The sequence below is a fragment of the Eleutherodactylus coqui genome, chromosome 2 (genome assembly GCF_035609145.1).
Source record: "Eleutherodactylus coqui strain aEleCoq1 chromosome 2, aEleCoq1.hap1, whole genome shotgun sequence".
NCBI lineage: Eukaryota > Metazoa > Chordata > Amphibia > Anura > Eleutherodactylidae > Eleutherodactylus > Eleutherodactylus coqui.
The window spans coordinates 327770245-327783802 of NC_089838.1; the positions used below are offsets into that span (position 1 = coordinate 327770245).

The 13558-nt window shown below is 46.5% G+C and overlaps 1 protein-coding gene across 2 annotated transcripts in view; it reads right to left on the reverse strand.

Annotated features, from left to right (window-relative positions):
* LOC136613017 (uncharacterized) overlaps positions 1-13558 on the reverse strand; it is a 75489-nt gene that overhangs the window by 46502 nt on the left and 15429 nt on the right. The window contains exon 2 of one of the 2 annotated variants that reach the window (XM_066593814.1): positions 6019-6420. The exons of the other annotated variant lie outside the window; for it this stretch is intronic. Within the exon in view, the coding sequence (XP_066449911.1) occupies positions 6019-6420 (402 nt within the window). The remainder of the gene's footprint in view (positions 1-6018; positions 6421-13558) is intronic. 2 annotated transcript variants of the gene reach the window in all.

Below are 13558 nucleotides of genomic sequence, written 5' to 3' on the forward strand. Positions count from 1 at the left end.
AAGTGAGTGAGTGAGCTACATGCTGCGCCCCTGATCACATGACAGTGACGTCATCAAAGGTCCTTCATCCCCAGTGAGGGAGTTACATACTCCACTCCTGATCACATGACGGTGATGTCATTACAGGTCCTGTAAGCACACGGCTGCTGTCTGGCTAGGTGTTCATTAGTTTTCCATAGCAACTGAGGCTGTGGGGATTTGTAGAGGATGGAATACTAATGAACACCTACAGCAGCCATCTGCTAACAGAACCTGTGATGATGTCACTGTCATGTGATCAGTCACCTGTGTGGGAGGAGTCTAGGTCACATGGCCAGGGGGTGATCAGTTTGTGCAAGACTTGGCTGTGCTGCTTTTGATCACTGTTGTATGAATATAGCAGAGCTGTATGTAATGTACATGTAGCAGTGCTGTGTGTGTGTGATGTGCATGTAGCAGAGCTGTGTGTATGTGACTTGCATGTAGCAGAGCTGTGTGGTGCATTGCGCCACCAGAAACACTGGTACTGTATAATTTACTGATAATTACTAGTCAACATACTAATGACCACCTGTCCATCCGCAAGTGAGTGAGTTACATGCTCTGCCCCTGATCACATGATGGTGACATCATGAAATGTACTCAAACATAAAACATGCAGAGCCTGACAGTAGCCGTGTGATTACAGGACCTGTGATGGGGTCACCATCATGTGATCAGTCACCTGGGCTCTGTGTCTGTGAATTACATGCTCCGCCCCTGATCACATGATGATGATGTCATCACAGGTCATTTATCAATGTGCAGATTACAGGTGGACTACATCCCCTACAAACCCCCACAGCCTCAGTTGCTATGTGTGGTAGATGGCTGAGAGGTTTACCATCTTGTCTGTATTTTCTGTATTTTTATCAGCTGTGAAGATTCTAAAATGCTATATTGTATCTCTAATCTAAACATTCCCCCCACCTCCACAAGAATTGAAGGAGCAGTGCTTTGTGTCCAAAACCAGGTAAAACCAGTTATGACTAGCAGAAGACATCTCCAGTGATCGAGTTACAATTGCATGGCAAAAGGAATGTCTTTGTGTAAAAGGACAGGAAATGGCTGGAGAGAAACAGGAAGTATCTCTTTCGGACCACAAGTCAAGAATGAATAGAGCATGCCCAAGGGAAGCTCCTCCAGGGTGAATGATCTCACAGCTACCTCCCAAATACCTTCCTATGAGAATGACCTATCAGCACACAAAATAATGTAACGGTATCCTAATGACCTAACTTCCTGATTTGAAACCTTATTTCAACTTTTACCCGCCTAAATAAAGACGGATTCTTTTGGGACACATGATGTAGGCGTGTGCTCTTTGAAAGGCTCTCCAGGCCTGTACTTTATTCCTATCTAATATGGCACCCACAGTATATCGAATAGTGAAAATTGTGCTAACATATGCAATACTAATGATCTCCTGTCTAAGTGAGTGACTGTGTGAGTTACATGTGAAGATGCCACCGTCATGGGATCAGTCACCGGGGCTCTGAGCTACACCCCTGATCACATCATCACAGGTCCTACATGTTACTAAAAACCTGCCGAGCTGGACAGCAGATGATTATATAATAATAGTGACCCCTATACTGGTGGCCCCAGTAGTAATAGTGGGTATTAGTGTATCTTGTTGCCACCGGAAGCTAGGGGTTTGACAGGGGGAACGCCCCTCCCACACCCCCAGCTCCCGATAGGGTCAATAGGTTAAGCAAACCCTCACCCTGTACCCCATGTCATCTCGACGCTCGTTCACGGCTGCTGCCTCTGTCATCTGCGGTCGCTGCGGGGCGGTGGCTCTGTGGAAGCTTTAGGCTCCCATCTGTGTGAACGCAGCAGCCATGCCCTGGTAGCATCTTGAGGCTACGTCCCGGCCAGTGGCTGTGTGCAGTGAGGTCGCTTGCCATCCGCGGCTGGGTTCTCTATGACCACCGGTCGGCCACTGGCGTAAGATGTGGAGGCTCCGTCTGCGACGCTGCCTCCGTGCTCACAGGTGTTAGCGGGTGGGCACCTCAGTGGTTAGCAGCCAGGCACTTCAGTGCTGCCTGACCTCCGTTGCCCCGCTGACAGCTCCTGCATTTGCGGCACTCCGCAGCAACGTAGTGCGGACATTAAGGGGGAAGGCCGCTTTCATGTCCCTGCTGCAGAGGCGGCCTGCTGCTTCACCAGTCTGTAGGGTTTCTCCTTCAGGACCACAAGCGGGGAACAGGCTAGCAGCTGCGGCCAAAGCTGTATGGCTTCCTCAATGATTTTTAGTGGGTTTACAGCACATGCAGAGTTAGCGCCTATGCAGCCAATCAGGTCACAGGGGGCGTCACCCCCTGTCAATCTTGACTCCACCAGGACTTCCTGGTGGCCCCAAGATAAACTAATACCGTAATAGTGACCCGCTATACTGGTGGCCCCAGTAGTAATACTGATCCCCTATACTGGTGGCCTCAGTAGTAATAGCGTGCCCTGTCTTGGCCCTGTGCAGTAATAGCGACCCCTATTGTGGCCCCAGTAGTAATAGTGTCTCGTATATTGGCCCCAGTAGTAATAGTGTCCCCCACAGTAGCCTCAGTAGCAATAGTGTCCCCTACAGTGGCCTCGGTAATAATGGTGACCCCAAACAGTAGCTCCAGTGGTAATAGCGCCCCCTATATTGGCCCCAGTAGTAATAGTGACTCCAGTAATAATAACCCCACAGTAGCCCAAGTAGTAATAGTGACCTCCACCCTAGCCCCAGTAGTAATAGTGACCCCTATGGTAGCCCAAGTAGTAATAGTGACCCCCACGGTAGCCCCAGTAATAATATTAACCCCACAGTAGCCCCAGTAGTAATAGTGACCCCCACAGTAGCCTCAGTAGTAATATTAACCCCACAGTAGGTATTCCCCAGTAATATTAACCCCACAATAGGTAGCCCCAGTATTATTAACCCCGCAGTAGATGGCCCCAGCAATATTAACCCCACAGTAGGTAGCACCATTAATATGAACCCCACATTAGTTCCAGTAGTAATAGCTCCCCTAAGCCATATACTTACCTCCTCCTCATAGTCAGCGCCACTCCTCCTCTTCTCAGCGCTGATCTCGGGTGCACACCCATGTCAGTGTGTGAGCCCGGAACGTTTCTATCCTTGTCCTCTCCTGCTGAACTAAGCAGGAGAGTACTCAGTGGAGGAGAATCCTGGCTGCATACTGATGCCAGAGTGCACCGGGATCAGCAGCGCTGAGTGATTACCGGCAGGAAGCTGCGGCACTCCAGGCAGTAATCTTTACCATGGTGAACGGATGTCAGCGCGTGTGCCAGCAGAGAGGGCTCTGTGTGCCCCCTCCGGCATGTGTGCCATAGGTTCGCCACCACAGTTTGGTCGGAGATCCTGACTGTTCCTCTGGCTGTCCCGCTGCTAAACTCCCTCCCACCTTCCTTCTCCGGCAGTTAGCATAGGCTCCCATAGGAATCAGAGGCGTATATCATAGCGTATATCGGCCGTGTGTGAAAATGTGAATAAGCCCTAAAGAAACGTGTAGGTTAAAAAAAGTATTTTTCTTTATTACTTTTAATACACTTCAACGTTCTTTAACATTTTTAACACATGCTTTGCCCCTCGAGGGAATCGCTGCTACACTACACTGCACTCATTACTTATGTAGTGCAGTATAGTGTACTTTTGACAGCTCAGCAATCAGATCCTGCTAGAAGCAAGGTCTGATAGGCTGGCATGCCTGGCAGCCTTGAAGGCCTTGATCAAGCCTCTGACTGCCATGGCAACCCATCAGCACCATGCAATCGCATTGTAGGGTGCCAATGGATGACACAGAGAGCCCACTGCCTTTGTCATCCGCTTACATTCTGCGATCACTATTGATCGTTGCAAGTAAGGGGTTAGGCGGCCAGGAACGGAGGTCTCTCCGCCCCTGGCAGTAAGATCTGGAGCTCGACTGTAAGTAGACAGCAGAAACCTGTTTCTTGTCATCACAGAACTCCGGTGCCAGCCTTAGACTAGGCCAACATGTTTTTACGCCAGCCTTGCCCAATGCTCCTTAGTGTAAGAACATGTACAGCTGGTCACTAAGGGGTTACATTTTGGTTATTATATTTTTCATTCTGTCATTATTTTATTTAGCTATAAACTTTAATTATTTTAACATTTTTAGTCCATTAGGGTAATTTTCCTTTTTTTTTTAACTTTTACCCTTTTATGAAAACTTATATGTCTTCTTGACACTAGCTACATTAGAGCCTGCACAAATAAAATGCCCAGACATCTCTTAGAGTCCACCTAACAGGCATTAATACTAGGCAGTCCTTGGGCCTTTAGTAGGCTCCAGGCTTCCAATATTACCAGTGATTGCAATGCCAGGGCTGATATGGAGATGACAAAGGGAGCGTCCTTGGTCAGGATCATGACCAGTGCTGATCGTTCGTGGTACAGAAGGGGTTAAATGTCCAGGAGCCAAATCCTAGTTATTCTCCAGTAGGTGATCACACAGGCAGTGCCTTAGTGCATACATCGAGCTGCGGGTAGCGGGACCTTCCTGTGACATACAGTACATGTACGTCATCTTGAAGTCACACAGTACCAGTACCCTTCCTCCATAGGCCGACAGTGAGTCGCGCAACTTGCATCGCACAACATACGGACACCCCATCCTGTGCTGTGTGATGTGCGGGACACTACATACTTGCATGTACTACTCTTGTGCAAGACACACATGAAAATAGGACATGCTGGGACTTCTCCATCTTGCAGCATCACTGCGCGAGAAAAATAACCCAATAAATAAACTAATTGCGGACAATGGCAGTACCAATGTGGTTCACTGTTTGAAATGCAGGGCAACCCGCCGAATTATCATGGCGTCATTAATAGGTTGCTGGTCTGCATGGTGAACTACATATATCAGAATGGTCTGGCACCCTGTATCCACTATGTGTGGGAGTGTACGCCAAGCATCCACCCCCCTCATTATCAGGAGGCAGTGTGAGTGGCTGTCTCATCGGTGCCCTCACAGGTGTTATTGGCTGCTCCATTTGGTAGTCAGCTACCTGCATGGTGAGAGGAGGATGCATCTATATGCACTCCTCAGTCAGTAAGTAACGGCCATTTTTCTGTGATTGTTTTTAATTCTTGATTTCCCCTTCTGTGATGCATTTATATTAGTGTAGGGACCCACTACAACGCAAGGAACCGTGAAGTGGTTAGTGGGCTCATGTATCTTGGCCAACATCCAACCAATGCCTTGCATTTATTATCTATCATTCACATGCAGTGTGGCATTAAGACTCCAGAGGGAGCCCAGGGTGGCAGTACCAATGTGGTTCACTGATGGATATGTAGGGCAACCCGCCGAATTATCATGGCGTCATTAATAGGTTGCTGGTCTGCATGGTGAACTACATATATCAGAATGGTCTGGCACCCTGTATCCACTATGTGTGGGAGTGAACACCAAGCACCCACCCCCCTCATTATCAGGAGGCAGTGTGAGTGGTTGTCTCATCGGTGTCCTGCACAGGTGTTATTGGCTCCTCCCATTTGGTAGTCAGCTACCTGCATGGTGAGAGGAGGATGCATCTATATGCACTCCTCAGCCAGTAAGTAACGGCCATTTTCTGTGATTGTTTTTAATTTTTTGTTTCCCCTTCTGTGATGCATTGCGGACAATGAAAACTATTATGGCAACGCACAAAACTCACACGAGAATATCGGCCGTATGAATATGGCCACAGGCTGTCTTCCAGGTTCATCCACTCGGTACAAATCCTTTTTATGAATCTTTCAAATGATTAAAAATTACCAGGTTAACCTTGATATTACAATGGTTATAAATGAGCGGCACTTGGTGTCAGTCGGGCGCCGGGGATTCACAGATATGGCCCAAGCACTGGTGTATATACTGTATATATATTGATCAATCTTCCCCATTTTGCTTCGCTTCAGATCTTATCTACATAGAAAGCCAAAAAGACATTTTGGATGTGAACTGACTACTTAGTGTCTCATCTTACCTTTCACCAATATCCTGGTGCCTTCTGGGAGTTGCCAGTATTCCCATGCAGTAGATGAGTCCTTGGGGAAGCTGATACTATAACGACAGCAGTACATCTGACTGTCCGGACCAGTTAAATTCTTTACAGTAAATGATGAAGTCCTGGCTGCCGGATCCAACTGGACAGAAAGTCTTCCGTCATATTTTGGGATTGTGTGATTTGTGGTAGAGTTGTGTATTTCCCCATCGCCAGTTAGACATAAATGTCCCGAACCCGCTCTCACTACTAAACTCACTGACAAGGGGCTTATATTCTCCCTGTAGGTGAAACTGCAAGGAATCGTGACGGACTCTCCCGTGAATGACTCTTTTTCGTAGGGCTGTTCTACACAGTACTGCGCCAAAGATCCGTGGGAAAGACCTTCAGATGGAATCATAAAAATAGGTCAAAACAATATTAGTTAGAACATCGAGGCATGAGAACAAAATGACATGCATAAAGTTCTACCTACCAACTACAGAAGTTATTTCTTTACTTATGTTAATTAGAAACAACCTACAAGAAAATGTGGAATTAGCAGAATATTTAGTAAGCCTAGGATAGAATGCCATGAGTCCCGGGTCAACCCAGCCGTCAATGACTTTGTTTACGGATACTGGAAACCTTTAGCGAAGCAGGAAGAAATGTAGTATTGTAGATGTGTCCTTCCTCACCTTTCTTCTTGGCTTAACATAAGGTGACCAGACTTTCCTAGTGTTAAAGTGGAACAAAGGGGTGGGGCCATGGGCGGGGCTTATCACAACAAATTCCACAGCATTTCTGCATCCAAAAAACAATCAAAATCCACACCATTGGTGCAGATTTTGACTGGAAATGCCAAGTGGCTCTCCCGCTCACCTTATCCGAAGGCTTCCCCCTGTCAGTGTTCCCCGGCTTTTGGTTTCCAGTGGCCTGCGGGAAGCCTTTAGAGGAAGTGAGGGGGAGCGTCGCATAGTATGAAATCGGCTGCTTTCCAGTCAAAATCTGCACCTACAGTGTGGATTTTGCCAGTTTTTTGGATGCAGAATTGCTGCGTAATTTGTTGCGGAAATTTCTGCTGCAGACATTCCGCAGCATTTCCACCATGTGTACACATGCTAAGTCAGCGTGAGGTATGCTGCCACGGGCGGAGTGGTCTCAGTAGTAATAGTGTCACCTATTGGCCCCAGTAGTAATAGTGACCCCCACAGTGGCCTCACTAGTAATACTATTACTACTGGGGCTAATTACTAATTACTAATAGTGTCACCTATGTCGACCCCAGCTGCAACAGTGACCCCCCCACAGTAGCCACAGTAGTAATAGAATCCCCCCTGAGCCAATATACTTACCTTCTCTTGATCTTCAGAGCGCCTCTGATCTTCTTCTTGGTGCTGCTGCGGGCAGAAGTGTATGTACCTACAGCAGCACCTCCCTCCTCTGCCCCTGCCGAACCAACGAAGAGAGGTCAGGGAAGGGGGATCCCGGATGCACACAATGTCGTCAGTGTGTGTATCTGGCAGCAGTGCCGGAGAGTGATTACTGGCTGGTAATCACCCTCATGGTGACCCTGCGTCCTGAAAGCGAGACAAATGGCTATCCCACTTGGGACCCTGGAGAAAGTAGGACACAGGTTCCCAAAGCAGGACTGTTCCACCTAAATTGAGACGTCTGGTCACCTTACTTACGATGAGTCACATGAGATGAGTGGCTTTGAAAAAAAAACTTTTGCATTACTCTGACAATGTGAAGTAAGGAAGGACACTTCAGTATCTGTCAAGTATTCAAATAAATAGATGATCCTGCAATACATGAAAGTTCTTGGTCTTACAGTGCAGTTGTAGATAGGGGCTCTGGGTTGGGCGTTGGAGTTATCCCCAATTCCAGAGGGTTAGGTGAGGCCTGGGCCACAAGTGAGATTGCCAGCAGCTCTAGGCCCAAGTGTCTCAAAGTGACCAAAGTTTCTAAGTCCACGTAGGCAGAAAACAGTGCCAGTAGGCCTTTGTAGCCCGGATCAGGCCATATTGGGCCGGTAAGGGACTGGGACGCAAACTGGGCCTGAAATAAAGCAGGGTCCTGCAGTCGACAACCATAAGGGCTGTAATCATGAGACAAAGTTTTGATGTTCACGAAACTTTCAATGCCAACAACAAATGGGCCAACAACTCTATGGTCTTTGGAATGTAAAGTTTGTCCCGATAGACAAGGCGAATATCTCTAGAAGTCCCACATTGTCCTGAGGTCAGCATCAACATGTCTGCACCTATAGAAATCAGTAGACGGTGGAGAGAGGGGTGCTCAGCTACTCAGGTCTCTGCTCTGGAGTACGTTCCTCCTTTCTGCCTACTGTAGCCACAGCTGGTTCTCTTTTCTTATCCAGAAGCTCGATGCTCATAGGTCTCCAGCTTTCCAATCATAGCAGCTCTCGGGAGTATCCCCTGCTCCTGGTGTAGCAGCGCAGATGCCTCTATCACTCTGCACAACTTCCTGTTCCCACTCAGACACCGGCCCGCTGCGCTCCCTCCCTCTCTTAAAGCCACAAGCACTTAAATACTGCTTTTTTGTAAAGTCTTGACAAAACAAGTTATAATCAATACAAAAACACAACAGCACCTCTCGTACGTAGTATAGCCCCATCGTAGATATATTTATGCCCTCATAGAGAATATAGAAGAGCGGTGGCTATAAGGCACAAACCCTTATTCCTAAGGCAAGTGCCCTCTATTCAAACAAATAACACCACAGTACCCAGATGTAATGCTCATAAACTGGGCTCAATATTAAGTGCCAAGCATGAGGACAGTGTGAGTACCCACTACATGTACCAAAGGTTGAGAACCTAGGCTATGAAAAGGTTGTGCCAAGATGTATAACCCCATCTAGAATGCAAGGCTCAGGATGAGCAGCTGATTGCCCCAAGTCACTTTCATGGCAATCCCTGGCAATCAACTGATTTTTACCATGGAAAGCCATGACCAGCTACACATTTCCCTTACAGTGGCCACTGCAGGAGGCATGTAGTATTACAGGACGGCCATTCACATGAATGGCTGTCCTATAATACCAGGATGGCAGAAAGTCTGCCAGAATGGGAGCTGCTCTTAATTAGCAGCTCTCCATTCTGGGTCATAGAGGGGGCTTGAGCGCTGGGCACTTCACTCTCTGATACTCATATGCCCAGACAGGGCATATGCTCTTGATACAACCCCTTTAAGAGGCCCAAGCAAGAAAATATTGCCAACCGCATTAATCCATTGGGATGGATCCGATGGTTCACATAGTTTATTTCAATCATGACCATCAATGGTACAGTAGAAAACATCCTTCTCAAGATTGGTGATGTGTCTTCTAGTTTCGATGTCTCAGTTTTGGTGAAGCTGTACCCACTGTAACCTCAAAGTACGAGATGTGCCCTAAAATATAGGTGCCCCAGAAAAAGTATGTGTGCCACCAAAACTATTTGATCACTAAAAGTATGAGCTTCCTGAAAAGTATGTACCCCCCTCAAAAGTATGTGTCTTCCCTGGAAAGACACTTTGATATTATAAAAGTTCAAATTGTCCATGGACTAGAGAGGCAAATTACTTCCCAATTCTCACATCTTTACAAGAAATCTTTGCAAAAAACTGTGGGAAGTGTATTTAACCCCTTTGTCAGAATGCTGGCACCACAAAGTTGTAATTTTTGATGGTTTACGCAGTCCCTTCCATTTTTTTTTAAAAAGTGGGCAGGGACTAGCACTCAGGGCGTGGCCAGGCTCGGTCAATCAAATTTATTATAATTTACTCCAGAAACTGGTATAAATTATAGCTTAAACTTACTCCACTCATCGATATTAGTCTAGACACAATCCTTTATAGATTTGAGCCGCATCCGGGATATTGAAGGCAACATACTCACATAGTTTATAGACTGGATAAAGACTGCAAGACAGTCGAAACGTTGTCTACTTGCGCACATTTAATAGAGATGGAGCACTTAACTATGTGAGGATCGTGCCTTCAATATTCCTGATGCAGCTCAAATCTATAAAGGATTGTGTTTGAATATATGGATCACAGACCCAGATCCATTTTTTCTGAGCCTGTTTATTTGCCCAGGTTATACCTCCCCTCACACTGAGGTACAGCCAAGTGCTGTTGCCAGTTTTTTGTTGTTTGCATAGTCTGACATCCAGAGGTGCTTCCAAATGTGTCAAATACAAGAGGTTTGCACCAAAATTGCAAATTATTGCCTATCCACAGTATAGGAATAACTAGCTGATCTCACCACTGAGAACCCCACAGATTTCCAGAACGGGATTGCCGTGTCCCACTCTGAATGTCGCTGCGGAGTAGCTTCTCCCCCACCATGATGTCACTGTGAATGGTGCGCTGGCCAACCATGCGCAGTCAGTGCTCCATTTCAATGGGGCTGATCGAAATACCCAAGCGGGTGCCACTAACGTGTCTCGGCAGGCCTATTGACAGTGAATGGAGTCTTCTCCTTACTGTGGGGGGTACACTGGACCCCCAGTTCTCGAAATTGGGGGGTTCTCAGCAGCGAAACTCTCATCGATGCAAGTTATTCCCTATGTGATGACATGATTCTGGCAGACTGTCACCCATTTAATTAGATGGAAGCTATTCTCTCTCTGTTAGCTTTTCCCAGGCATGTGTAGCAGATATCTCTCAGACACATGACATACGGTCATACATACTGTCAGTTGCTGAGATGCGTGTATCCTGTCACAAGCAGATTCCTTGGCATGTTACTTCGCCCCTGGCTGAGGAGCTTTTGATTCCACTTGTTCCTTGTACTGTCCTGGATGGTTCCATGTGAACGAGTTACCAAGTACAAGGGGAAGTCAATGGTTTACATGCGTCTCCACCATTGTCTGCTCTTCCATCTCCTACACAAACCCAGACTTTGTGGCATCGGATTAATACTGTTATCATTCGAAGGGGACATTAATAACTGGGAATTGGAAGAATCTATGACTGTTAGTCAGACACCAGGAGTGGCATCTGATGCAGGACTGCCCACCTCTCCGCCTGCTCCGCGCCCCAGGACTACCTGAAACAACTTCATAGACTGGTATTTTCCATTATTTTATTCATTTTCATACTGTTTGTGTCGTTGTAGCCCCTCCCCTCCTCTTAAACTTCATTTAGTCAGTTTCCTTGACATCTTAAACTATCCAATGGTCAGTGGAGGCAGCGAAGTATATCGGGGCGTGCTAGACTGTGCAGGGTGCATTTGGGCTCCATCTAGCATGAGTGTGAGGGGGAGCTGAACATAAGTTGGCCCTGCGGCATCAGCCCCCCCTCCCTCCCGGTGCCGTACGTAACAGGTTGGTGACTGTCAGACCTGTAACCTATCCTGTGGATAGCTTGCCATTTTGGTTCAACCCCTTTAATACACTTGTCGTACTTACAGTACACTTGGTATATAGGTTACTTAAACCGGCATATGAAATGTCCATCTAAATAAATACACTCCAATGTATATAGAGAAATCTTTCACTGTTGATGACAGATTTGTAAATAATTGTGTAGACTTTATACTTAGAAACACTAAAAGCCCCCCCCCCACCCCCCAAAAAAAAATTAAAAACTAAAAAACTATAAAACCATTACAAAATACATAAATATAAAAATCATGGGGCAACATGCAAAGGGGGTCTTCATCTCATGTATTGGGAGCATTATCATTCTGCAGACCAGGGTCGCCCCGTTAATGAGGCAAGCTGAGCACTCTGCCTTAAGCGGAGCTCCCCTTCAACCAGTTGGAATGGGGGTGGCTCATACTCGCTGTCTGCCAGATTGGGCAGGTTGCAAGTGGGTCACTCTGCTGCCTGGAATCAGTGGGTGTCTGACGTGGCCCGCTGATCCTCTAGCTGAATTTGAAATGATTTGTATCTACTCCTTATACCGTCACCCAGCGTCTTGTATGTGACACGAGTGGCGCGTTGAGGTCATTGCCTCCCCTGCATTCGTATCACAGGAAGTCGAACAGGAGGTGTATCGGAGGCACCGAGGGACTATATTATTTTAATATGGGGGATAGTACCGCTACAGGGGACATTGTAGCTACTACTACATGGAACATTATGGATACTACATGGGACTTTATGGGTATTACTACAGGTAACAATATGGTTTTTACTATAGGTGGACAGAATGGATGCTTTTTATTACTACAGGGGGGCAGTATAGCTAAATATTACTACAGGTGGACAGTATGCTGCTTCATATTACTGTAGTGGGTTAGTACTAATACATATTACTACAGGAGGACAGTACGACTATTTATTACTACAGGGAGACAGTTTGGCTCTTTATTTACTATAAGGACACAGTGCGGATCATTATTATATTATATCTTGTTATTCATCACTCAGAGGACGCTGTATGTTGTACTGTTTGTTATACAGTATTTAGGGAAAACCATGTGTGGTTCTATTAAAAGTCTATCTTAACATAGGGATTACAGATGTGATAAAAGCAAAGAACCAAAGACATCTGTGTGGTAACCTCTAAAGAAACAAGTTGTTTCCAGGACAAATCATCATGTCGGTCTGGACTGGACGGAGAAGAAGATGACAATGCTAATTAGAGATGACGTCATCAGTGAGTCACAGTGACATTCTTTATTCTGCTGCTGACTGCCTCTGATCAGTCCTGTAGTCACCATATTGTCTGTAGTGTGTTGACGGATAGTAGCATTCTTATTTGTGAAGTGAAAACTCCCATCTCGATGTTAGGAGAATAAATCCTACCCCTCTGATTTCACTGTACTGCTCCTAACTTCCCCATGGGCGTTGGCTGAACTGCCTATAGCAACCTGTTCACGCCTTACCTTCATTTGGGGAACATTTCTACACACATAATACACAGAAAATATTCCAAAATCCCCCACACATGATACTTCAGCGTTAACAGAAAACTTTTTCTGCACCACATCATCAGCAATCCAGTCCTTATCAAATGTCCATTCACATGGTGCAGCTTTTGCTGAGTCATCCTGCACAGAAAACATTCTATTAGTCCTTTCAGGTCTCAGACTTCAAGGACTCATTTACACTCCAGTGGGGTTTTACTGACCACTTTGCCACTGGACATCTGTACATAGAATCATAGAATGGTAGGAAGGGACCTCCAGGGTCATCGGGTCCAACCCCCTGCTCAGTGCAGGATTTACACAATCATCCCACAGGACATGCACAAGCCCCCTTGTAAATACCCCCAGCATGGCTCTTTTTGGTTGTTTCCTGTGACCACCGCCATCTTGACTGCGCAGTCAATATGAACAAGCATAAAACATGTCCATCAACTTGCCTCTCGCACACGTCCTCTGCCTGGACTTTCCTTGCCCTCTAAGGCAACTGCAGTTTTTTTCCGGCCTCTAGCCCTTTACACAGCTGTCTGCAGCTTTCGTCGCACTCTGCAACTGCAGTTTATCGGCCTCCTGGCCCTTTAAATCGTGGCCAGCAGTTTTTTTGTGCGCCACTTTGTTTGTGCCAGCGAATCCTCCACTATATGTGGCGAGCTGGGGTCAC